The 27,711-nt window shown below is 37.5% G+C and overlaps 1 protein-coding gene and 1 pseudogene across 10 annotated transcripts in view; one reads left to right on the top strand and one right to left on the bottom strand.

The window, feature by feature from the left end:
* NEBL (nebulette) overlaps positions 1-27,711 on the bottom strand; it is a 378,693-nt gene that overhangs the window by 65,600 nt on the left and 285,382 nt on the right. For 6 of the 10 annotated variants that reach the window (XM_036345417.1, XM_036345436.1, XM_036345407.1 and 3 more), the window contains exons 6-9: positions 19,545-19,646; positions 18,454-18,555; positions 4,904-5,017; positions 3,197-3,298 (exon numbers count right to left, since the gene is read on the bottom strand). The exons of 2 other annotated variants lie outside the window; for them this stretch is intronic. In XM_036345417.1, the coding sequence (XP_036201310.1) occupies positions 3,197-3,298; positions 4,904-5,017; positions 18,454-18,555; positions 19,545-19,646 (420 nt within the window). The remainder of the gene's footprint in view (positions 1-3,196; positions 3,299-4,903; positions 5,018-18,453; positions 18,556-19,544; positions 19,647-27,711) is intronic. 2 more of the 10 variants (XM_036345387.1, XM_036345426.1) reach the window with 2 other exon arrangements.
* Positions 13,873-14,624, top strand: LOC118674144 (annotated as a pseudogene).

Below are 27,711 nucleotides of genomic sequence, written 5' to 3'. Positions count from 1 at the left end.
GTCTCTAAGTAAAATAGTCACCAATAAGACAAAAATCGCTTCATAATTTTATACTTGGATATTGGACACAGTGATTTTGCCATGTTTGGGGAAGACGTTTGGAAGTAAATGGTAATTCTCAATGACTCAAGGCTACAGAGACTTGAGCTAAAGTTGGTTGCTCATTAGGCAGTGAGGATTTCAGTGACAATGGCTGCTTTGTGTAGAGTGGGGGAGAGGTGAGCAGCATTTGAACAGGAGCAGGAAAGGCCTGCCATAATGAAACTGACATTGGGTCTTAGCAGATGCTCAGACATCTGAGAGTGAAGCAGGAAGAGGCCCCCGTGCCGGAGATGGGAGAACTGCTGTTCCACAGAGATACAACAATGGTCCCCAGGGCACTTTCAGGCAATTAGAGTGATGTGTGTGTCCCCAAACTCTAACCAGAATAAAGGAAGAAAAAAAGGCCCCAGGAAGCTCATGATAACATTCACATCGTACATCTTGACTGAAGAGAGTTAAAACCAAGAACTAATAAAGCCCTGGATATTATGTCTGGAATAATAAATCTATCCTGAGAAAAGGTCAATGAATTATCATCCCCAAAGCAATGATCTATTTTAGTTATGGAGAATTTCAGAAACTCCTATTTTTAAAAATTAAATAAGCAAACAAAACCTATTTGAATTAAGATCTGCAAACAAGCTTTTAGTACTTGCTGTTCCTTATATAATAGTCTCTGTTGCCTCCTAGTGGGAGTTGCACAGAGCAACACACCATATATACTTTTAATTTATGCAAAGTTATAAACTGAAAGCTACTGGAGTTCTATTTTCCAGGGGGAAATGTTCCCTCAAAAATGTAATTAGTATAGCTACACAAACTCATAAGCACTAATTTCACTCTACACATTAAATATTAAAATTTTAAAAAATGTTGATTTATACTAAAGACATTTAGAGGTCTTTAAAAACATCCATTTATAACAAACTGACAACTAATTCTGGCAGAATGTCTTTTTATTAAGCATTCTCTTGTTCAATCTTTTAATAAAATTAAGTTGCCTTTATAAATCTACAAAATTCCAATTCTCTTTACATTAAAATTTAAAATAAGGCAATTCTATGTACAATAAATTTGAGCCAATATATGATCATACAACTTTAATAAACAGTTTGATACCTCAGAGTAATGCATTATGTGACTTAAACTTTTTCTCTTGTGAAGTAATCCTTAAGTCACAATTCTACTATGAGGCAAATGGTCTATACTCTAGGCAAAAGCACCAACTGAACAGAGATTTAAACTTTATAAATGGTATATAAAATAAATGTAATATATGACTTTGTGGGGGTTTTCTGTGGAAGAGATGATAAAAATAATTTATATTAAGCTATTATTTTCACCATTATAATAAAAGTCAATATTCTTGAAAAGAGATATTGCCTATAATATTGCATATATTCCTCCAACTACCAAGTTTTTTCATTACCAAGATAATTTATTGGCATATTTACACATGAATCCTCATGTCCTAAGAAAATTTAACCCAAGTATGGATGAGGAATACTCAAGGGCAAAATGCCAGTGAAAGGATCAAAACCGGACAACGACTGAACATGAGCAAAGCAGCTCAGAAAACAGACACGTATTGAATTTAGAAGCAGACCTATGAGTCATGGGGGAAAACCTGGAACTGAAACAGACACTCAGCGAGCAGAGGAATGTGTGCAGAGGTGTACAGATGAGCATGTTTCCTGGAACAGCAAGAAAGCGTGAATTAAGTGTCCTGGGACTGAGTCTAATTCTGGGCCTGATAGCCCTCTAACCTTCATTCTCTGCTCAACAGACTGAACAGAATAATGGGCTGCTTTTCCTTCAAAAAAAAAAACAAAAAAAAACACTGATCACAATTATCTGCGAGTATGAATTATTTACATGCACAGTGCATTGCAGAAGGACAGCATGGGTGGTGGAAAAAGGAGGATCACTACATAATGAACACAAGTTTCAATACATCAAGCCAAGGGTAGACATTTTCAAACCTGAACTGAAGCTGTATCTCCTTATTTAATAGTTTGGAAACCAGCTCGGCCAGTGTGGCTCAGTGGTTGAGCATTGACCTATGAACCAGGAGGTCACAGTTTGATTCCTGGTCAGGGCCCATGCCCAGGTTGCAGACTCAATCCCCAGTAGGCGGTGTGTAGGAGACAGCTAATTAATGATTCTCTCTCATCATTGATGTTTCTATGTCTCTCTCCCTTTCCTTTCCTCCCTGAAATCAATAAAAACAAAATACTAAAAAAACAGTTTGGGAACCAGGTTTTAGCTGCAGGTCTATGACTACGGGCACATTTGAGGACAACTCTTTTCACTTTTTCACATTCCTTGCCCAACACACTTTCCATCTAACCTGTACCTGGCCCAAAGCAGGTATTCAATAAATTTGGATAATTTGAGTGAATGGGTGAGTGAGTGATTATTAAAATAAACGTAGAATAACCTGAGGTCAAATTAGAGTTCATCACCACCGTGGGGCATTCTAAGATGTAGAAAATGCAGGCACAGGTGAGCCAGATCACCAGTTATGAGCACCAGTGACATCACTAAGTGTTTGAAAGAACATCCAGGAAGTGAGTGCTGACGGAAGGACCCACTTGGTGAGATATCCAAACACTGTCATCAGAACAGGAAGAAATCACCCTCCACTCTTAGTAGCTCTGAAGAAAACTGGGAACCTTCACAAGACCAAAAGTAAAGTGTGAAAGCCTTTAGGATTTATTTTCAGAGAAAACACAAATTAGACGAAGACAATTTTTTATGTCACTGAAGCCTATTAAACATCAGACACTCTGCCCTGGCCTGCATAAAATAAAAGATCTGTCACTTAAGAGTCTGAAGCCTTGAACTGAATACAGAAGAAGAAGAAAGGAGAAGAAGAAAGACAGAAAGAACTATGAAGTGTAGTTATTCAATAAGAAAGTTTGCATTCAAAAGATATTAAAGGGTTGGCGGGGGCAGGGGGGAAGCCCTTTGTAAAGCAACAGCTTTGGTGGGACATAAGCGAGCAGACCACTACTTTTCAATGAGTTAGTTATTCAGGGAACAGTGATGCCCGGCCACACCTAAGGAAGCAGGTGCGCTCAAGAGCACTGCAGGCACAGCGGCTGGAGGAGGCCACACCACACCTACTGGTACAGCTACCACAACCACTTACTCTGCTGAGCATTTTGCTGACTTTCAAAGCATGGTCTAAAAACAAGGTTGGGAGATCCGAAACTGGATCGTGCATATTTTGAATGTCTTTCTTGTACTTCACCTATGAAAATAACATGGAACACAATACCATCTAGGAGGAGAAAATATGCTTTTGCATTATTGCCATTATCATAAAGTACTAGTTAGTGGTAAGCTGGCAGATGAATTTGAACATAGCCACTAGATGGTGCTCATTTACTACTGAATGCATTGTAAAGAGTTATTTCTAAGGACTTGAATATATTTTGATAATTCCTTTTTTTGTTTGTTTTATATATTAAAAAAGGGGTGATGTAAGCAGAATCGAGTAAATTTAATGGAAATTCTGCTTGCAAAACATAAAGAGAAATTGCTACTGTATTTTGATTGTGCTTTGTGGCAATATGGAAGCTTCTGGTATTTTCATGCTATTGCCATATAAATCTTTTTACCACCTGCTTTAAAAATATAATAATATCAGTAATAACAATAAATAAAATGTTAAAAATAGAAAATGTATTGAGCACTTACTCTGTGCCAAACACTTTCCTAAGCACTTTATATGTATTGAATATTTAGTCTCCATAACAACCCCAGTACGTAGGTACTTTAAGTATCTCCCATTTTACAGATGAGGAAACAGGCACAGGAAGATGAAGGTATGATATTAAGAGACAGAGCAGGATTCAAATACAGGCAATCTGATTCTAAACCTTGTGCTTTCAGTACTATGCTCTAGGTTCCTTGAAGTATATTGCAACTCTATTTGCATTATATTTTTACCTACACACACACACACACACACACACACACACACACACAAATACATAAAAAAGAAATCATTTTGATATTCCCAGTGGTTCTAAAAGACAGAAACACCCTTTTTAATTTCTGGTGACAAACAAAATAATAATATTGGTTAATGAACACAAATAACAATACCTTGTAAACATTAATGAAAGTAAGATATAAGTGCCAGGATATGACAGAAGTTTCAAAGTGTAAATGACCTAACAAAGCAACAATTCAACAGTAATTCATCTTAATGTTTGAAAGGGTGCTCTGTACATCCTGCAACTACAGCAAAATGATCAGTTTCTTTCTATGTTTGCTTTTATACTCTGCCTAATTCTAATAAAAAATAAGACATTTTTTCTTGTAAATTTGAACTTGATTATTTTTAAACACATGAAATGAAAACAAATCTTGTGAAGAAGTGTTACATCATTTACAAAATGGATAAGAAAGGAATTGTTAGCCATTACAGGTACAATTTCTGAAAATGTCTTTATGATAAACTAGCATGTGCCAGGTAGCACTTTACAATTAGCCCCTTTTCATGGGTATTGTTATATGAGTTAACTACTATCATAATCACTAATTTATGATACTGCATTCTACTTTTCTACGAGCTCTGCAATCCATTTCTACTCTTGATCAGACATAATAGTCTTATTAGCAATACTATTATAAACTAATTAGTATTAGTAACTATTAATAGTAAATAATAATAATACATTTTTTTCTCAAAAAAAAAGCTTCAAGAAAATATGCTTCAGTGCTTCAACTAAAATTGGTTGGAAATTACATGGTTTTGTTTCATTACAACACAGCCAATTCTGAGAAACCAAGAATCAAAATATATTGAAAATAATTTTCTATGAATTATAAACCATGGGATACTTACATTGCTTGCCAGCTCAGTGGCAAGCTGGCTTTGCTTAAAAGAAACACTTTCAAGGGGATTGTAATGATGTTTCTTATCCTTCATTTCATTATCAAATTTTTCTTTGTATTTAATCTGCCATAAAAGAAAAAACAGGATAAATTTAGTAGCACATTTATCATTACACTTTCAAAATAGCACATTTGACTTGTAATTAGATCAGATTAAAAGCTACCTTAAAAACGAATGATAGCAAAGTTTAAAATTCCTCATATTTTCACACATATTAAGTTTAATTAGGCATAAATTTTTTATTAAAAAAACAACCTCTACTTGAACACTGATCCTAAATGCAATTAGGCATGAACGCAAATCCTATTAACAAGAATATGCACTGAATCTCAGGATTTTTAAATATCACTTTCCATTTCTGCATTCCTATAATCTATGATTAATTAGAAATTTAGACCATAAATGAATTAAAGTTTTCCACATTTAGAAAAAAATGATCCTAAGCCCCAGAATTTGAATATGAATTTTCCTGAGGGAATTGTTCCAAATGTAAAACATGCTTTGTATCATGGTTTTTCTCACCATTTCCCATTTGTTCAAAAACTCATATTTAGGGACTATACTTTCTAACACGTCCTGGCTCTAATTAATGTCATTTTTTGTTCCTCTGCTTCAACTCCACAGTTATATTCAGCAATAAAATTAATTCTAATATTTAGTCTAAATTATTTTCTTATTTTTATAAGTAATCTTAGGGCAACCAAAGGAAGATTATCAAGTTATTCTACAGAACTGTACTTTGCTCCATGGATAGAGGAAAATAACTGTATGCTATGAGAACTAACTATATAGACACAAGTTCTTTACCAAAAACAAACAAACAAACAAAAGACTAACTACTCAAATTTCACATCCCCTTTGATTTCTGTAGCCAGGAAAGGATGCACAGACTTCAAAAGCAAATGTAAGCTGTTTTGTTCTCTTATAACATTTTTACCGTTATAATTCTTATAATATTTTACAACATTCTCATAATGTACCTTTATGCATACACAGTAAGGCTGTGCCTTAAAAGAGTGTTTATTAAAAAATAATTTGGAGATGGCTATTTTAATTGAGTCTAGTCTGTGTTGTCTCTCTGAGGGACATGTGTCTGGAATCTATGGAAGAGAGCTAGTAAAATTTTGATAGGAGTACTTTTGGAAAATATTTCAAGATGCCTTACAGCAAATATTTTCTGTTGTGGTTCCATTTGCCAATAAACTTTCTGATATTCACATTACCATTTAAATTCAAGCAAAACCTCATTTATTCTAATTATTTGGTGAGGTCTCCCTAAAACAAGAAACGCTCTGAATTAAAAGAAATTATTTTATGTCTTGAAATTGTGGACAAATCACCAATGAAATAAATTTGGAGTTCATTCACTATTTTCCACAGTAGCTGGCACCAATGGAAAAATTTGCCATATTTGCCCCTGCCCTAAACACACAATTTCACTGTCTTTGTACCCTTAACACCCCTTTGCTAGGGAACCTTCAAGATATTTTAATTGGTGATTGTGTTTCTCTCTAGCTTTTTAGTGCCTAACCGCTATTCCCTGGACAATGATGGTGGGTTCTCTTAACTGATTTCCCCTTGAATGGAACTCCTGACTCGGCCAGACTCACCAACACTCTCCACTTAACTTAGTAAAACATTCTGACTGACGGCCGTGGTGTCCAGAACACTCTTGGCTGGTAGCTATTTAACTAATCAGCTGATCCTACTGTGTACTATGGGCTTGCACCAAGTTTTCTTTTGATTATGCATTTTCCCCAACCCCAGGCACCATGAGTATCTTAGTTATGTATCAGCTAAATGGCAAATACAGGTTATATAATCCTTGTGCCCTCAGAGCCCAGCGTACTTTCCTCGCGCACCGTATCGTCCCAGCATGACTACACTAGGAACACAGACAACACAGAGGGGGGTGTGACTTGGAAATTAACCTGATAAATTCTCATGTCATTAAACCTGGCATTCACTCTTCCTGAGTAACGGTACCTTTCTGAAAAGCAGTAACAATCCAAGTTGTAATAATTAATTCCTTCCTCTACTCATTAAACATTGAGCCTGTGTTGAGTTCTTACCTGAGGATGGGAACAGTGATATGACCCAGACACACTCTGTGAAGACTGGTGTCAGTCATCTCTCTCCAAAGCAAATCTGATTAAATCACACACTTACAAATGGTTTAGAAGTAAGCTCCAGCATTTTTGCTCCCATTGGTATGCTGTAATCCAGCTGTACGCTGGCTAGGAGTCAATTGAGTTTGTGCCCCATCCTGTTTATGCTAGTTGTACTTATTATAATTACATAATTTAATTTAATGTTGTGAACACTGGCAAATTTACTGCAAAAAGAGTTTTATTATCTCTATGAAAACTATGTTATTTCTCTGAAAGACTTAATGAAGGCAATTACAAATTCAAAGAAATTGTTGTTAAAATAAGGGTGGTCAAGGACAACCAGAAAAGCCAGGAAGGGGCATATATATCTAGAGCTCAGATAGCTTAGCAATATATCTCTTTAAAATGTCTTTCAAAATTCAAATCATAAACAATGCAATATGAGTATGATTTGCAAGAAAAAACAGCAAGAAAAAACAACACAAGACTCCAAACTGAAGATTCATTTATGAAGAAAAAGACTTGTCACTACATCAAAATGTTGGTGAAATAAATGGGCACATATGTGTTCTGTGTTAAAATAAAATGTTATAATAGATTTTAATGAGAACTTTATTTTTGAAGATTTCTACCACTGTTTTGCATTAGGCTACACACATTAAAATTTGAATTTTAAAATGCTGTCTAACCTTTCCAGGTTATTCCTGTAGTGTGGGACTAATTATTTAAAGTATACCTGTCACTCATACCCTTATTAATGAATGTAATAATGAGCAAAGGGTTGTGAAATTTATCTTACTCTAACCTTCAGTACTCTGCATGATTTGATTCAAAAGTCCCTAAGAAAGAAAAATGCAAGAATTTCCCTCATTAATTAGCCACAAAGTATGATAACTGCATTATACTAAAAAATGCATTTACCGGACACTGACACCCAACCATTTCTTACCTCTTTCAGTAAGGATTGCACATAAGTAAACTAAGAAAATAGCCAAATGATTTAAATGGTTCCTATTGCTCACCTTCTGACTTGTTAACTCACAAACTACACCTGCATACCCAGCATTCTCTCCTATTTTCAACACACAGCTCACACATCTGAGTGTCTACCTCTTCATGTACACTCACATCTCCTAAGGGATCAAGGCAAAGTTTTTCTTTGATTATAACTGGCGACTCAACATGGAACAAAGGATCTCCAGTTTTAAGACCATATGAGACAAAAAGAGGTGTTGAGAGATTCTGCTTTGGTTTTAAGACATAATATTATCTCTTACCTAAATCAATTATTTCAGAAACAAATAAAAGTTACTTATACCTATGACTGATTTTACTTTAATGATGAATATTATATCTTACTAGAGGCTCAGTGCACAAAAATTTGTGCACTTGGGAGGGTCCCTCAGCCCGGCCTGTGTCCTCTCGCAGTCTGGGACCCCTCAGGGGATGACCACCTGCTGGCTTAGGCCCCCTCCCTGGGGGACTGGACCTAAGCTGGCAGTCAGACATCCCTCTGGCAGCCCGGGAGCCCTCAGGGGATGTCGCTTGCCAGCAGGGATCAGGCCTAAGCTGCAGTCAGACATCCATAGTGCTGCTGAGGAGGCGGGAGAGGCTCCCACCACCAGCACTGTACTGGCAGCTATCAGCCTGGCTTGTGGCTGAGCAGAGTTCCCCCTGTGGGAGCGCACTGACCACCAGGGGGCAGCTCCTGTATTGAGCGTCTGCCCCCTGGTGGTCAGTGTGTATCATAGTTACCAGTCATTCCCAGTCGTTCTGTTGTTAGGGTCAATTTGCATATTACCCTTTTATTATATAGGATGGTGCTGATGTTTACCAACGTTTTGTTGTTGTTGTTAATCCTCACTCGAGGATATATTTTTTCCATTGAGCTTTTTTAGAGGCCATGTAAGGGAGGAGGAGAGGCAGAGAGAGAGAGAGAAATATCGATGTGGGAGAGACACATTGATTGGTTGCCTCCCGCATGTTCCCAGATGAAGCCTGCAACCAAGGTACCTACCCTTGACCAGAATCAAACCTGCAGTCCTCCAGTGGCTGGGCTAATGCTCTAACCACTGAGAGAAACTGGCTAGGCTACCAACTTTTTAAAAATGTGGATAGGTATTTAGGGTTAAATGTCTTAGTGTTTTTTAAAAAAATTAACAGACTTAGCAGGGCTTTCAGAGACCACACTCAGAGAAAACACTGGAACTGTTAAATTACAATGATGTAACTTAAATTAGTTCTTTAGTGCCGCATCTGCACAAGGCAGTGTTTCAACAGTCTGAAGACAGACTTCTATACCACAAGGGAGTATAAGCTTCTGACAACATCTATGGCTCAGATTCACAATGAGTCAGAAAAGGCAGAAAAAAGCAGACCCTGAACAAAAGCTTTTCATCATGACTATAGAAACAAATATTAGAAAAGAAATGGAAAATGTGGTAAGTATAGCTTAATTATTAGTGAAAATGACAAGTAAACAGATAGCACAATGCCAAATATCTATAGGCATTAATTCCTTCCAATACTGGATAAAACTGAATTGGAAACACTGTCAAGCAAGAGAATAAAATAGATTTTTATGTAAAATTCATCATAAAATCAATAACATTTTAAGTCTGAATTTTAGACAAGATAACATTTCTGTCCTCACTTCTGTAACAAAATAATATCTTACTGATTTTGTACCAACTGTGGATGATCTCGAGAAATTTGTTCATTTGATATATATATATATATATATATATATATATATTTTTTTTTTTTTTTTTTTTTTTTTTTTTTTACTGAACACCTAATCTATGCCATTCTATAATGGTGGATTAAATACATATAAACCCTGTCCCCACAGAGCCTACTGTGCGGTAAATAAAGTAGATATCTAAAACACACATATACATATATGTGAATATTAAAATTTGTGTTAAGAACTATAAAAAAGAACAGAGAGAGTGATACTATTTAAGTTGGAAAATCAAGGATGTGACATTGAAGCCAATATTTGGGTGTGAGAAGGTTGGTGGACAGAGTACTTGCCAGGAGGGGAAATGAGACATTCCTTAAACCAATGACTACCCCTTACAATTTAAAAACAATGCTTATTATTAAATGTTAATAGAAATATAAAATGTGATTTTTTTAGGTTTAAAACACATTCTTATCAATACAGCAAATGAAATTTTAAAACAAATACTAATTATTATTATATATAATACAAAAATTTTCCTTTGATATTACAAACTAAAGAATCCCATTCATTATAGATAAATTCCAAGAAATAAATGAAGATGATATATGAATAGATTAACAAATTAACTGCTCTTAGAATTTTTTAAGATGATTTTAATAGTTCCTACACTTAACGTTTGAGACACTCATAAATACAACAATCTCTTTATTTTGGTACATAAAATTTACTTCATTTTTTTACTGATTTTCTTTTAATTACTTGACCATAATGTTATGTTTCTCCTAAGTCTTAAAAAAGGCAACTTTACAACTATGGGAGCAAAACTATTGTACACAAGTTAACATAGGGAGAGTCTGCTATGTAATTCCATTGCCTTTACCAAGTCCAATCCCACAGCTCAGTTACAGATAAAAGGGGAGAATTCTGCCACTGGCTTCCTCGTTCTCATCCTTACACCAGGCAGGTCTTATCCCTCCACCTTGAGCACGGCCTCATCATCACCTTCTCTCACACAAGCCCTCTGGTATTGTCTTGGTCTTTTCTTCCTGCATCCTGCTCCCACTTTCCCTGCTTTCCTAAATCATTTCTTAAAAAACGCCTTCCTAAAGCATTTCTTAAAAAAACACCTTCCTAAAGCATTTCCTTCCTATGTATTTATTTGCCTTTGAGTGCCCCTGTATAAGCAATCTGTCAGTTTAAAAGCAAGACAATACATGATTTTCACAGTTGTCAATGAAAATAAGCAACTGCACCTTCTGCCCTTGTTTCTAGTTGATACACCTGAAAAAACAAATGCAACACCCTGAGTTCATTGCAGAAATCCTATATATTCATCTTAACAGTTTTCCCCTTTTCTGATGATCTTATACCATGAGATCAGTAAGAATTCCAGGAAAAAATAAAGATGATATAATGTGCACATTACAATTTGCTTAAGTACTTGATCATCTGTTGCTAATGATTGGAGATTTTTTTTTTTTATATAACTGCCTTAAAATTCATGTAGAAATCAAATGGAAAGATTTAGGGTGACTGAATTTAAAATGAGAAAATAAAAGCTCAGATATCAAAACTTTCTTCTAAGTACCTTCAAATAAATTGTGAAGGAGGGAATTTAAGACCAGCATCTAATAGCCAATGTTGCTATTCCTGCTTCATTCTGTATGTGAATTCATGTCAAAACATGAAGTGGAAAATGATTCTGAACGTCTACTGCAAAATCATGCCTATGAAATTATGTAGTGTTTCTATGGGCCAGGCAGCCCTCGAAGTGCTTTACTCACAGTAGTTCATTTAACCCTCACAACAACCCAAAAAAGTGGGGATTGCTGTCATACCCACTTTACCTTTGAGGGAACTATAGATAGAGAAGTTAAGGATGAGCACAAGGTCACTTAAAGAGCAAGTGGCAGAAACAGGCATTCAACTTGGGCAGTTCAGAGCCCATTTCTTAACTACTCAACCAAATCATATAGCTTCCCTAGAATCTGCTGCTTCTCCTAAAAAATTGAGGGGGGGACCTTTGCCCCCAGAAAAGGCTGAAATCGTAAGAAGTCAGGTAGTTATGCTAGAAATCTAAAGCAATACCAGAAGTATTACCAATACTTCCCACTTCTTCAACAGGCGTTATTGGGAATGAGAAGCACTTCTGGCCCTGATTAGACTGTCCCCAGTCTCTTAGTGCAACATCAGCCTCCTGAGTCACAAAGTTGTTTAGTAAGTAAAAGTGCCTTGAACTCTAAACCAATCAATATGAGACACTTACATTTGGGCGTCCCTGACTTGTCCCTCCCTCTGTCTCATTTTCAAACCATGGCCCTCAAGTCTTTTCAGGTCTGTCTACTCTGTGTGTGGATTGTCACAGGAATATCCCAGCTGGCCTGTAGAAGTTTGGCCTCTTGTGAGGCCAGTCTTTCCTGTAGTGTTGCCACATTAACCCGCCTTAAATATTATTTTCTTCACAACGCTTCTCTGCCCAAAATTTTCTGTGCTAATGCTTTTCTCACCTGAAATTTGAGGCTACATGAAAGACGACAGTTAAAATGGGGAGAAGTTATACTGGGGCTCCTTTTCTGAATTCATCTCTAAAAAGCTCCCCCTCCACAGAACCTGACTAGGGGGTGCACCAAGAAAGCATAAAAAATGCGGAGACAAAGAAACAGGACAAAATTGTCAATGGAAGATATAGAGTTCAGAACCACACTTTTAAGGGCTCTCAAGAACTGTCTAGAAGCCGCCTATAAACTTAATGAGATCTACAAGAAATCTAATGAGACCCTCGATGCTATGATAAAGAACCAACTAGAAACTAAGCATACACCGACTGGAATAAAGATTATTATACAGACTCCCAATAGCAGACTAGAGGAACGCAAGAATCAAGTCAAAGATTTGAAATGCAAAGAAGCAAAAAACACCCAACCAGAAAAGCAAAATGAAAAAAGAATCCGAAAATACGAAGATAGTGTAAGGAGCCTCTGGGACAGCTTCAAGTGTACCAACATCAGAATTATAGGGGTGCCAGAAGATGAGAGAGAGCAAGATATTGAAAACCTATTTGAAGAAATACTGACAGAAAACTTCCCCTACCTGGTGAAAGAAATAGACTTACAACTCCAGGAAGCGCAGAGAACCCCAAACAAAAGGAATCCAAAGAGGACCACACCAAGACACATCATAATTAAAATGCCAAGAGCAAAAGACAAAGAGAGAATCTTAAAAGCAGCAAGAGAAAGAAACTCAGTTACCTACAAGGGAATACCCATACAACTGTCAGCAGATTTCTCAACAGAAACTTTGCAGGCCAGAAGGGAGTGGCAAGAAATATTCAAAGTGATGAATGCCAAGAACCTACAACCAAGATTACTTTATCCAGCAAAGCTATCATTCAGAATTGAAGGTCAGATAAAGAGCTTCACAGATAAGGAAAAGCTAAAGGAGTTCATCACCACCAAACCAGTATTATATTAAATGCTGAAAGGTATCCTTTAAGAAGAGGAAGAAGAAAAAAAAGGTAAAGATACAAATTATGAACAACAAATATGCATCTATCAACAAGTGAATCTAAGAATCAAGTGAATGAATAATCTGATGAACAGAATAAACTGTTGATTATAATAGAATCAGGGACATAGAAAGGGAATGGACTGACTATTCTTGGGGGGGAAAGGGGTGTGGGAGATGTGGGAAGAGACTGGACAAAAATCGTGCACCTATGGATGAGGACAGTGGGTGGGGAGTGAAGGCAGAGGGTGGGGTGGGAACTGGAAGGAGGGGAGTTATGGGGGGGGAAAAAAGAGGAACAAATGTAATAATCTGAACAATAAAGATTTAATTATAAAAAAAAGAAGAAAAACAAAAGGGAAGAAGGAACAAGGCACAAAAAATAAAAATGGCTATAAACAAAAACAAACAAACAAACAAAAAAAAACACACAGAACCTGGAGCTCCCCTGCACTCCTGGCCTCCTCCCCTTCCCTGCCCTCTTGTGGGTCCTGCACTGTCCTCCCCTCTGCATTTTTCCTCATGGTCCCGAGGACCAGCAACCCTCTGCTTCCGTCGTCATAGTGGTTACGTCTTCTCTGCACCGGAAGGAGAACCCGGGAACACTTGGAATTATGGCGGCAGTGGATATCCGAGATAATCTATTGGGAATCTCTTGGGTTGACAGTACATGGATCCCCATTTTGAACAGTGGAAGTGTCCTAGATTACTTTTCAGAAAGAAGTAATCCTTTTTACGACAGAACGTGTAATAATGAAGTGGTCAAAATGCAGAGACTAAAATTAGAACACTTAAATCAGATGGTTGGAGTGGAATACATCCTTTAACATGCTCAAGAGCCCATTCTTTTTATCATCCGGAAGCAACAGCGGCAGTCCCCTACCCAAGTTATCCCACTGGCTGATTACTATATCATTGCTGGAGTGATCTACCAGGCACCAGACTTGGGACCAGTTATAAACTCTAGAGTGCTTACTGCGGTGCATGGCATTCAGTCAGCTTTTGATGAAGCTATGTCATACTGTCGATATCATCCTTCCAAAGGGTATTGGTGGCACTTCAAAGATCATGAAGAGCAAGAAAAAGTTAAACCTAAAACCAAAAGGAAAGAAGAACCAAGCTCTATTTTCCAGGGGCAACGTGTGGATGCTTTACTCCTAGACCTCAGACAAAAATTTCCACCCAAATTTGTGCAGCAAAAGTCTGGAGAAAAGCCTGTCCCAGTGGATCAGACAAAGAAAGAGGCAGAACCTACACCAGAAACTGTGAAGTCTGATGAGAAGGAGACCACAAAGAACATCCAACAGACAGTGAGCACTAAAGGTCCCCCTGAAAAACGAATGAGACTTCAGTGAGTATTGGACAAGAGAAGCTTGTAAGACTTCTTGTCCATTATTATACCTCATACTGTGACAGGCTCTTGAACTATGAAATTCTTTGTCACAACTCTCATTTGTATAGAATGTGCTTGCTTTTTATGCTCTTTAAGAAAGGATATAAGGACCCTCATGCTTTTGAGATGGATATTTGTATGTATCTTTTGTAACCTTTCCCCTACGGACCTGAGCAACCTCCTCACTCACATGTGTACTGCCTTCATATGTTTGAAACCAAATTAAAGTATTTAGAAAAAACAAACAAACAAACGAAAAAAACCCAGAACCTGGCTAGGCTGCTGATCAACTGAAAAAAAATAAAATAAAATAAAATAAAATAAAATAAAATAAAATAAAATAAAATAAAATAAAATAAATAAAATAAAATAATAAAATAAAATAAAATAAAATAAATAAAATAATAAAATAAAATAAAATAAATAAAATAAATAAAATAAATAATAAAATAAAATAAAATAAAAAAATAAAATAAATAAAATAAAATAAAAAATTAAAAAAAGCTCCCCCTCAACGAAACAACAAGAATGCCCACTGCATGGGAGAACATATTTGCCAATGTTATCACTGATAAGGGTTTAATCTCCAACATTTACAAGGAACTCATACAACTAAACAAAAGGAAGATAAACAACCCAATCAAAAAATGGGCAACGGACCTAAATAGAAACTTTTCAAAAGAAGAAAGAAGGAAGGCCAAGAGACATATGAAAATGTGCTCTAAGTCACTAATCATCCGAGAGTTGCAAATCAAAACAACAATGAGGTACCATCTCACACCTGTCAGAATGGCTATCACCAACAAATCAACAAACGACAAGTGCTGGAGAGGATGTAGAGAAAAAGGAACCCTCGTGCACTGCTGGTGGGAATGCAGACTGGTGCAGCCACTGTGGAGAACAGTATGGAGTTTCCTCAAAAAACTAAAAATGGAACTCCCATTTGACCCAGTGATCCCACTTCTAGGAATATACCCCAAGAAACCAGAAACACCAATTAGAAAGGACATATGCACCCTATGTTCATAGCAGCACAATTCACCATAGCTAAGATCTGGAAACAGCCTAAGTGCCCATCAGTAGATGAGTGGATTAAAAAACGGTGGTACATCTACACAGTGGAATACTACGCTGCAATAAAAAAGAAGGAGTTCTTACCATTTGCAACAGCATGGATGGAACTGGAGAGCATTATGCTAAGTGAAATACGCCAGTCAGAGAAGGATAAATACCACATGATCTCACTCATTTGTGGAATATAATGAACAACATAAACTGATGAACAAGGACAGATCCAGAGACGGAAAGGCATTGATTGGACTGTCGGGCCTTAGAGGGAAGGTAGGAGAGGGTGGGCTAAGGGGAGAGATCAACCAAAGGACTTACATGCAAGCATATAGGCCTAACCAATGGACACGGACAACAGGGGGGTGAGGGCATGAGTGGGGGAGATAGAGGGTAACGTGGGGAAAAGGACACATATGTAATAACTTAATCAATAAAAAAATAAAAATTAAAAAAATAAAAAGCTCCCCCTTTTTACATTCCAAAATCCCTACTCCAATCTGTAAGTATGGCCTGAAGTCCAAATGAATAAACACTGCCCATTTATCATCACACAGCATCTCAACTCCTCCCAAATTCCCGTGGTATTTATGACCCGCATCTCCTTGCTAGGTCATCTGCCTCTGGTGTCAGACCTCTCTCCTCTGTCATGCACATTCCCAAACTTTATTTGGGGTCCTCCTCTGAGCACAGCTTTCTAAGTCCAACTTAGCTCAAACCTACCTCCCACACAAACCTTTCTAAGTACGCCACCCTCAATGATGTCCTTTCCACACACAGAACAAGATGGTTTAAAAACCATTTTGTGTTTACTTTGTTGCATTTCCCTATCTACAAATAAATATGAACATTTTTTTCATGTTTACTGTCTATTTATATTTGCTCACCTGTGACCTGCCTATTCACCTCCTTTGCTCATTTTTCTACGGAGTGGCTAATCCTTTTTTTTTTTCAAAATGAAAGAACTTGTGTATTCCAGATATTAAAATGTTGCCATCATACGCATTACAAATATTTGAAGACCACTGCTCTTCTTTTTATATTTAAGAGCTCTCCCTGGCTGATGGTTAGAGCATGTACTTGGGTTGCAGGTTCTGTTCCCGGCCTGAGTCAGGGCACTTGCAGGAGGCAACCAATGGATGTGCCTCTCTCACATCAATGTTTTGCTCTCTTCCCTTTTGCCCCCTCCACTCTTCCTCTTTCTAAAAATCGACTGAAAACATATCCTTGGGTGAGGATTAATAACAGCAACTACAAAAATTCTGAGACACTATCTTCTCCATATGATAAACTCTTATCATTTTTTGTTCTTCGGTTATAGTTTTCCTCATTTACATCTCTTCATGGTGAAATGTAATTAGGACATTTGAAACTTGAAGAATGAATATTTTCAAAGTTGAAAGCACTTTAAGCATATAAAACTTACTGTATGATATCATATTGTTGACTTTGAAAATGTTATCTTTTTCCATTGAAAGAATTTTAAATTGTTTTATAGTCAAGTACATCTATTTTTTATTTATTTATTAAAATATTATTGAATTACATATGTCCCCTTTCCCCCCCATTGACCTCTTCTAGTCTGCCCACACCCCACTACCTCCCGCACCATCTCTAGTCTTATTTAAAAACAACTCTGTTATCTCTATTTGATATGTATGGTCTCCTGGGTTTTCTTTTTAAGATTTTAAAGTTATTTTATTGTTTACATTCACATAGTTAATCCATCTGGAATTCATTTTTTATATGGTTTAAGGTTCAGGTCCAATTTTATTTTTACTCTGATGGATGACCAGTTATGTCAGCACCATTTATTAACTAATCCAACTTTTTCCCACTGACTTGAACCAACACTTTTATCATATATTAAGTTTTAATACATATTGGAGTCTATTTCAGGATTCGCTTTTCATCCTACTAATTATTTATCTCTTACTATACCAATCCCATATTGATTTAATTTCAGTGGTTTTATATTATGCTATGGTAACTTATAACTTAAGTTCTCCCTCACTGGTCTTCATTTTCATACTTTTAAGAGCTATTTTCAGGCATTTCCTTTTCATTCAAACTCTAAGATCATTTTATCCATATTTCTTCAAACCTGTTGCAATATAATAAAAATTGCATGACATGTAGGTGTATGTATGTATGTGTACACACACACACACACACGCACGCACACATACACACATACATATATTAATTTGGGAAGAATTGAAATTTTTATCTATTGAGAATTTCAACCAAAAACATGCCATGTCTTTACACTTTTTCTGATTTTGTTTTATGTTCAGTAAGATTTCAAAGTTTTCTTCATTTCCATCACTCTTGTTTAGTTCATGATTAAACTAAAGCATTTAAAGATGAAGGAACTAATGCTTTATTACTCAGCTGAAGAGTGAGTGTGTAGATAGATAAATAGAAATTTCATTTTTTGGTATGACTACTGCTAAACTGTAGAAATCCTGAGAAATATGACAATATGGCTAAACTCATCAAAAAAGGTTAGAATTTGAGCTGAGAGAAAAGAAAACTTTGTTTCATGCTTAAAATGGACTTATTTTTTTCATACTGAAATTTATAATTATTGTAATCCTATCTGAAATAGTTTCAGAAACATTATCTTTGCATATTCTTGAAAGTAAAGATATTATCTAATATGAAATATTTTCCTGTGCTGCTAGAAACACAATCTCTGAATAAAAGCATTGTGAAATCATGAGTACAGTCTTACTTGACTAGAAAGTTTAGAAGCTTCAACAGCATGTTCAAAATCTAGTCTTCCAATTACAGCAGGCTCTTTATTCATTACTCCTTGGCCTTTCTTGTATTCTGCCTAAAATGAATAAATGAGAGAATGTTAAATATTTCTACTTTCCAATGAAGAATTACATTGACACTAGCCACAAATAGATAGATAGATAGATAGATAGATAGATAGATGATAGATAAAAGACCCTCAGTCCATAAAGATATTCCTTACAGCTCATCAAACTCTAAAATACTGAATGCTAAAGAAGAAATTGATTTTATAATATGGGTATCTAAATAAAGTCAACATTTCTGTAGTAAAATAATTACTCATTTTGAGCCATGTATCCAATCATCATCATCATTGCATCTATAAACTGAAAAAATAAGAAATTTCTGAGTAATTGAGACTCTGTCTTCTACATACAGATAGCTTTTATGGCTTTGTTTAGTCTCAGGAACTGATTTAACCCTATTTGATTAACATGCAGTTGAAGTTAGAAAATAATTATTGATTATTAATTTTTAAGGTGTGTAAAGCCTATTACTTAAGTATTTGGTTCAAGTTAAGACATCATTTTAAACCAGGTATTAGGAATGTTCAAAAATATATTAATCAAGGAGGATGTCTTAGAGAACATAAGAAATAGCTCTGTGGTGTAGGAAACATGCAAGGATAAATGTTGGCAGAACAGAATCTACAAATGAACAGCAACAAGATAAGAACAAGGCAACTGAAGTTCTTTTGGACAAGATGGGGTAAGAGATAATATGGGACCAGATTACTAACAACTTGACTTTCAAACTGGAACATTTGAATGCTGTCTTATACCTGAATACTATATATCTATATATTGATCAAAAAGTATGGTAATACTAGTCATAGTCAAAAGTTGTGTTTTAGCAGCTTCTGCATATACCCAAATTATTTACAGGATTAAATGGATAATTCAGATTCAAAAATTGAGATGATTAATTTCACTCATTAAATTAACCATGAAACTGCCAAAGCCATGCTTTGTTCCTGCAAAAAATAAGAAATCATTTCCGCTCAAGATAAGAAAGAGCAATTACATTGCTTACGATCTTGGAGATCTGCGTTGCCATCTTGATGTCTGGTCTGTTGAGCTCTGCATTATACATGTGGGTGCCCTGCATATCTTTTCTATAAGAAATCTGATCAAAGAGACAGTTTTGATTTTAAAAAATAAATTACTAATTTCACATAGCCTAATGCCACAACATGATTTACCCTTGTTACAATCACCTTAGAAAGCCAACTGACATTTAATGCAAAATTTATTTGGATAGATATATTCTCTTTTTACTATACCTATACCTCACTATCATTATTACATATGAATCAAATTTATACAACATAAAAAATATGAGCCCAAGACCTTGGCACAAAACTATTCTTATAGGATTTCATATACGTTCCCCTCATATGCATGCCATTGTGTCTAAGTGTGCATACTGATATTCACATAAATAACATCTTCATCAAGGCTTTCACTTGCCCCTCATACAGTCTCTGCGCCAGTGGATGCAGGATAAGCCCAGTGCATGAATATAGAAAATCACTTCTGTGGGGGCAGGGTGTGTGAAGCTCTGTAACTTTCTAACTTTCACCCTGCCAACCATACCTTTCTCTCCATTCTCTGACTAGACTATTCAAATGCCCACATCTGGAAATCCTAGTGTTGGGCACCGATAGTTTTATTACCTATTAAGTAACATTGCAATGACTTGATCATCCCCAAATAAAAGCAATTACATTCAGGAATATTCATCCTCCAAATGCACATTCAGCACAAACTAAAATGTGGAAAACAGAGATTTTAAAAGAAAAATATGCATAAATTTTGCCAAAGGTACTCTAGATAGCAGTGGTCATTTAGATTAACTGGACTGACAAGTAAGAATAGACCCGAAGTGAACCAGTATAATGTCCAATGGTCAACACTTCACCAATATGTCCCCTTCTCTATTTCCTGAGACCAGTCATGATTTGAAAGAACACTTAGCTATCCTCCAGATGCAGTTCTACTTGGCAATATCACCAAGGCCTGGTCAACTTGTCTAATATATCTATATCTATATCTATATCTATATCTATATCTATATCTATATCTATATCTATATCTATATCTATCTATATCTATATCCTAGAGGCCCAGTGCACGAATTTCATGCACTGGGAAGGGGGGGGTTCCCCTCAGCCCAGCCTGCACCCTCTTGCAGTCCAGGAGCCCTTGGGAGAAGTCAGCAGTCGGACATCCTTAGCGCTGCCAAGGAGGCGAGAGAGGCTCCCACCACCACCGCTGTGCTCACCAGCTGTGAGGCTGGTTTCTGGGTGAGCAGTGCTCCCCCTGTGGGAGCACACTGACCACCAGGGGGAAGCTCCTAAATTGAGATTCTGCCCCCAGGTGGTCAGTGTGCATCATATCATCCAGTCGTTCCACCGTTTGGCCAATTTGCATATTAGACTTTTATTATGTAGGAGATATATATATATATATCCCTAATATGCAAATAGACCGAATGGCAGAACAACTGAACAGCCGAACGACCGGTCGCTATGATGTGCACTGACCACCAGGGGGCACGCACGGAACATGGAGGGCATGGGCCGTGGCGGGATGGTGGAGCAGGTGAGTAGGGGCGCCAAACCAAGGCGGGGCACTGGTTGCTGTCACTGGGGCGAGCCTCTGGTGGTTACTGGAAATTCTCTGCTCCCGCTTGCCACAGTCCCACCCGGCGCTAGTACCTGCTGCCAGCACAAGCCCCACTCACACCCACTGCTGGCACCAGAGCCACCGCTCACAACTGCTGCTGGCCCCAATCACTCAGTGCCGTCAGCAGATGCGAGCAGCGGCTGCTGGCCCCAATCATCCACCAGGGCTTCTCCACCTCCCCCTGCTCCTGAGGGACAATCGGGGCTGGCAGCTGCCACTTGCACCCACTGCTGGTCCCGGCTTTGCTCATACCCACTGCCGGCATCCGGCAACAGTCCCAATTGCTTGGCTCTGTAAGTCGGTGTGAGCAGTGGCTGCTAGCCCCGATCACCCTTGAGGGCTTGCTTCTCCACCTCCCCCTGCTCCTGAGGGGCAATTAGGACAGCAGCCACCACTCACATCCACTGACGAAGCAGGCCCTGCTTGTACCCGCTGCTGGCGCCAGCCCCAATCGCTACATGCCATCAGCAGGTGCAAGCAGGGCTGGCATCATCAGCATGTGGGAGTAGCGGGAGCGGGGCTGCCAGCAGACAGGGGACCTGGGGCCACAGCGGGAGAAGCCGGGCAGGGGCACTGAGGATGGGCTGAGACTCACCCCTGTGCTCACAGCACCCTCCCAGCCCACAGTTCCTTTCAAGGTGCACTCATTTGTGCACTGGGCCCCTCGTATAATTATATATTCTACTAAAGTTATAATGCAGAGGTCATGGTAATGGTTTCAGAAATTCATGTATATTTTTTAAAGGCACAGATCTAGGTGGAACACGGAAGTACAGTGGAACCTCAACTCTTGAATTTAATTCATTCCAGAGGCTGTTCAAGAAGTGATTTGTTTGAAAACTGAATCATTGTTTCCCATTAGAAATAATGTAAATTGGAAATAATTATTTCCAATTAGAAATAATGTGAATCCATTCCAGACCTGCAGATGATTCCCTGTTTTAACCTTTCTTATATACATGTCTAATGTACTGCTTAATCTATAAACAAACACATCTTTTCTTAAATTTATTGAACCACCCCCTAGTAGCCTTTCACAAATCACTTTCAGCACTTGTCCCAGGGGTATCTTTCGGGAAGTCAGTATGCAATATCTTCACTTTTTCAAATATCACTGCCTCCAAAATGTTGTCACTGGCTAACTGCTGTTCTTCTATCCAAATCAACAACAGTTTTTCTACCTCTTCAATTGCCTGTGATCATTGTGTCTTTCACACCTTAGCAACATTAGCACCCTTGATGGCCTCTTCATGATTTACAACTGTGCTAATCATCCATTTCACCAGCAACAAAAGCAAAAACAAACAAACAAAAAACAACAAAACATACACACACACGCACACTCACACACACACACACAAATATTCACAGCACAATTTCCTGAGATGTTAACAACATGAAGTTTAATGGTAAACCAAGTTGCATTCTCTCCTTTCTTTGTGGCCTGAGAGACTTTTTGTCATGCTGATGTATCAGTATAAAAGGGTTGTTAAGTAGAGAACTAAAGTTTTGTTCCATAATGGAGATATTTTTTTCTGTGAACAACTTGGTGGAGAACCGAATTGTTTGAGATGGGAGACTTTTAAGAACCGAGGTTTGAAAGTATACAGCTAAACATCTATACAAATGCACTATCAACTGCATTGTTCACAACACACTTATAATATTGCCTGCAAACCTCTTGCAATAGCATCATCTGTGGTACTTATTTCAAATTTAGATTTCTGAGGTCCATTCCCAACTTTGTAACGGAATTTCAATAAACAGGGCCAAAGAATTTGCATTTACATGAATTTCCTGGTTAACTACTATGAATGAGTATTCTAGATAATTCCATGTATCTTTTCTTTTCAACCTTGCAGGGTTAAAAAAAAACATTGCTACATTCCTTCTTTCAAAAATAATATCAAGTATACAAAATGATCATGTATGAAGAGGTCAGTAGATAGGCTCCCTATGCATTATATTATTTTATTTCAATGAAACATTTAGATACATTTCTATTTACATTTTTTAAATATATATTTATTGATTTCAGAGAGGAAGAGAGAGGGAGAGATAGAAACATCAATGATGAGAGAGAATCATTGATTGGGTGCTTCCTGCATGCTCTCTACTGGGAATGGAGCCCACAACCCCAACATGTGCCCTTGACTGGAATCAAACTTGGGACCCTTCAGCCTGCAGGCCAATGCTCTATCCACTGAGCCAAACCAGCTAGGGCACTATTTATATTTTTAAGACCTTGTGTGTGTGCCTCACCATCAAGACTAGTTTTTCAACTATGTTTATACTCATGAACTTGTCTGACAAGTGAATAGCTTAAATACAATTAGCATAATTTCAGCAAGAATCTGTTTTCTTCAGTATTCCCATTTTCATAGGATTACCTTAACAAGTAATTTCAGGTAGGTTTTGTGCATACAGGTACCAAAAGAAACATAAAAAAATAAGCTGAAAATTGAGTTATTTTGTTGGATGGGCTTTAAATCTTTAGGGATTTAAAATAATCCAATTTTATTGGTTTCAAAAAGCACCGCACTCACCCACAAATGATAGCCAATCACCTCAGCCTGCACTGAGTTAAACACAAGCTGTGTAAACAAAAACCAACTCTCAGGTGAAAAGAAGCCAAAATCATTACTTACCTACAAAGGCTAGCTGTTTTCATGTTACTACATTCATAGCAAAACCATAGGGAGGGAATGTCTTTTTGTTTAGAAAAGAATGAGAGTAAAATGGAAACCCTTACTTTTTGAAAAGAGCTTCAACCTTTCAGAAATCTAAGCTGTACATGAGTTACCTAATTATATGCTGTTCAGCCTAATGATGGAGTGAAGAGAGGTGAACGGCACAAAGACACAGGAGCAGGACTCTGAATAGGGTCCCATCATCCATGTAAATTGCAAATTAGAGGCCAGCATATGTGACTCAAAACAAATATTAAGATTGACGTGAGCTGCAAATTCAAACAAGCGGACACCACAGAGCCACACAGGAAAGACCACAGGAGCCTGGTCACTAGTCAAATCTTCCAGAATATCGCTGCTTGGCAATAGTCCGCAGGAATGAGGGCTGAAGATGAGCAGCAAGTTCCTGGTTTTCACTAGCTGAAAGGATGTATAAACATAGGTGGTATGACAACACGGGTCATTATCCTAAGGTATTCCTTTGTAGTAAACGCGTTTTTGTTTTTGTTTTATCTGCCTAGCATTTATTTTTTTAAATTGGAAACTGCCCCACCCTCACTCCATGTGATTTGGTGGAGCTATCAAATACAGCCTACTTTCCTGTGACAGGCTATCCAATCAGATATCCCATCCCTTTGGAAATCATCCTATATAATAAAAGTGTAGTATGCAAATTGTCCCCTCAACCAGGAGTTCATCCTAGAGTTCGATCAGGGGGCGGGGCCAGCCAGGGAAAGGGAGGGAGGCTCCAGCTGGCAGCCGGCAGCCACTAGGGACCCTACCAGTGCATGAATTTCGTGCACTGGGTCTCTAATGATTAATAAGAAAGCAGACATAAACCAAGCAGGGCCAGAATCATTTGAAGGATCTGAGGCTAGGAGAGATAGAGCTGCTGTCCTTTCCTCTGGAATTAGCTGCTGCAAAGTTGATTTAATTTTAAGAACACCAGCTCTCATCTTGAGACCATTTAAACAGTCTGTCTGGAAGTGAAGTCACAGAAGCCAGCAGAGCCAAGAGGTTGGGAGAGAAGGAGAGTCCTGGTCACACTGTGGAGCCTCTGGATCCAGCCAAGTCTGAAGGTAGCATGACTTTTCCAGTTATGCAAACCAATATATTCTTGTTTTTATATGCACTAACTTAAGATGGATTTTTCTCACAGAATCTAGGAACTGCTAACTAACAGCCTTTACGTCATCTACAGTGTCAAATCTGCTCTTTATTGCCTCCAATAAGGATTTTAATTCCATTAAAATCTATTGTTGAATTTCTTCCTTATCTCACGATGTTCACTTTCCTACTCAACTTTTTGTTGTTGTTGTTAATCCTTGATATATTTCCCATTGCTTTTCAGAGAGAGCGAAAGGAAGGGAGGGGGAGAGAGAGAGAGAGAAACATCAATGTGAGAGAGACACATCCACTGGTTGCCTCCTGCATGCACCCTATCTGGGGCACAAACCTGCATATACTAGGTATATGCCCTTGACTGGGAATGGAACCCTCGACGCTTTGGTGCCCAAGCCAAAGCTCTATCACTCAGTCACACCAGCCAGGGCAGCTTCTTTTTTAATCTCACTTTGTCTTAGAACCTCAGTTTGTTCTCTCCTTGCAAGCTTTCTAGCTCTGTTTCATAAGGCCACAGCTTTTGCATGTTTCCTGTTCATACAGAATGTCCAATGTGCCAGGCACTGTTCTAAATCTTTTACACACATTAACTCATCAAATCCTTGTATCGTCCTGGGTTAGATTTGGCCAATAAGAGTCTCATTAGATTTTGAAAACAGAAGTGAAATAGATGCCTCTATTTTCCATGTAAAGCCAGACACATGGGCAGACAAAGAATTCCCAGTGACTTAGCAGCAAGCTTTTCATATTTAGACAACAGTCATTTGAGATTCTGCAAAAGGTGAGCTAATAAACTAGAGGAAAGCAAAACCTCCACCAAAACTGTCCTTACAGTAAAGTTCAAGCACTTGGAGATGTGAACATTGAGCGCTGAGGGATGTCAGCCAAGATGGGAGCCACAGACAGACACTTGCTGGGGCTGAGGGCAGGGTGAGCAGACAGACTTACAGACACCAAATGCAACTGGCCCAGAAACATTCATCTCTTTGCTACTCTGGTGAAGGTTAACATGATTCTAAGTGAGAAGAAACTAGAGAGGATATGTATTTTTTAATTTTGTGGAACACAAGTTGTCATTATCAAAAAATACCTGTATCATCATTATAAATTCTCACATTAGAAAAACTCTCCAGGTATCACCAAAGGGGCACACACACTGGAAAGTCTAGGCTTATTTCTGCCTGGGAATACTGTACTTAAAAAATTATTAAATTATATAAATATTTTTATAAGATAATGTAAACCTTTTAAGTATAAGTAAGTGGAGGATCTGATATTAAATAGGAAAATAAGAAAAGTTTTCAATCTTCTAAAATAGGAAGTAACATATGGAGTTGTATCTAGAACACTTTACCATTATTATTATTATTGTCAGTTTATAAGAACATTTTAGAGTTGACTAAGTTTTCTTAGTCATGGTTATTTTATCATCACCACAATCCTGTGAAGAAGGCAGAACAGATAATACTAACTATTCTGTCTTAGAGATGAACAAAATACTAATACACCTAGTTTGATGCTAAGTCCTAAAGCACTATTATTGTAAGTCACATCAAGGAACCACATAAAGCCGGAAATGTTTTCCTAGCATCATTTTTCCTGATTTTTCTTTAAGTTTTTTTCATTTTCTGATGAAATAGAAATTTTGTCTACTGATAAGTTTTTATTAACATTAAGAAACTACATATATCATTCTTGAAAGGAACATTAAGTCTCTTGCTTCCCCGGCTGAATACGTCTTTCTAATGCACACTGAATTGATTACCAATATGGTGTTTTGGAAAAGTTTACCACTCCAATTTCATGACAAGTCTATACAGACCACATTCCTTATAAAACTTAAAATTGCAGCTTAAAATTTGTTTGCCTTACTTCAGAACTATTAGAGTTTTTGTCTCTGGTAAGATTGATGAGAACTAATAATGTTACTGGGGTTTTCATTACAAGCCCATCTTTAGGGAAAAGCAACAGAATAGAAACCTCCAGTTTCTCTAATTACATTAGAAAAATTTGGCAGGGGTACATCCCTGAAGATACAAAAGGATTTAGATTGCCTCTTTTAAGTCATTTTTTTATTATCATATCAGCAATAAGGGTTCGGGAAGTTTTTGGATATGCCCTTCTGACCTAAATGCTCCTTAGTATAAATTTTATATGGATTTGGACTTCAATGTAGTCTTACTTCTTTAGATTGTTTTGAGTTAACTGTGATAGCACTGTAAATTCCTAAATCACCCTTGAAAACTGGAGGGGGACTCACTAGGACTAACATTTTATGGAGTGGCTCTTCCGCAGAGCCCTTCACATATATCATCTCATTTAATACTTGCAGCCCGAATGAGATAAAGATCATTGCCCCGATTTTAAGATGAGAAAACTGGGAGTTGGAAATGTTAGTAACTTGTCCAAGGTCATGCAAGCAAGTGGCAAAGCAAGCATTTTAGCTCTGAATTGACTCCAGATTCCCTTTCAATTGTATGCTGCAGTGGACGATAGTGAGAAATATGTTTTCCTTGTTTCATGATCACTGATTCTGGGGGTGACAAAGGAGATTAACTGCCCCCAAATGCTCTTCTCCTTGGAACGCTCAGTTATTCAGAGGGGAAAATTTAGTTGGCCGGTCCCACAGAATCCTCTCCCCATCCTCTTCTGCTTACACACATCTACATCTCTAGAGGCAGAAGGAGAGAA

Source organism: Myotis myotis, unplaced genomic scaffold (assembly GCF_014108235.1).
Source record: "Myotis myotis isolate mMyoMyo1 unplaced genomic scaffold, mMyoMyo1.p scaffold_m19_p_1, whole genome shotgun sequence".
Lineage (NCBI taxonomy): Eukaryota > Metazoa > Chordata > Mammalia > Chiroptera > Vespertilionidae > Myotis > Myotis myotis.
This window is presented reverse-complemented; position numbering and strand designations above follow the sequence as displayed.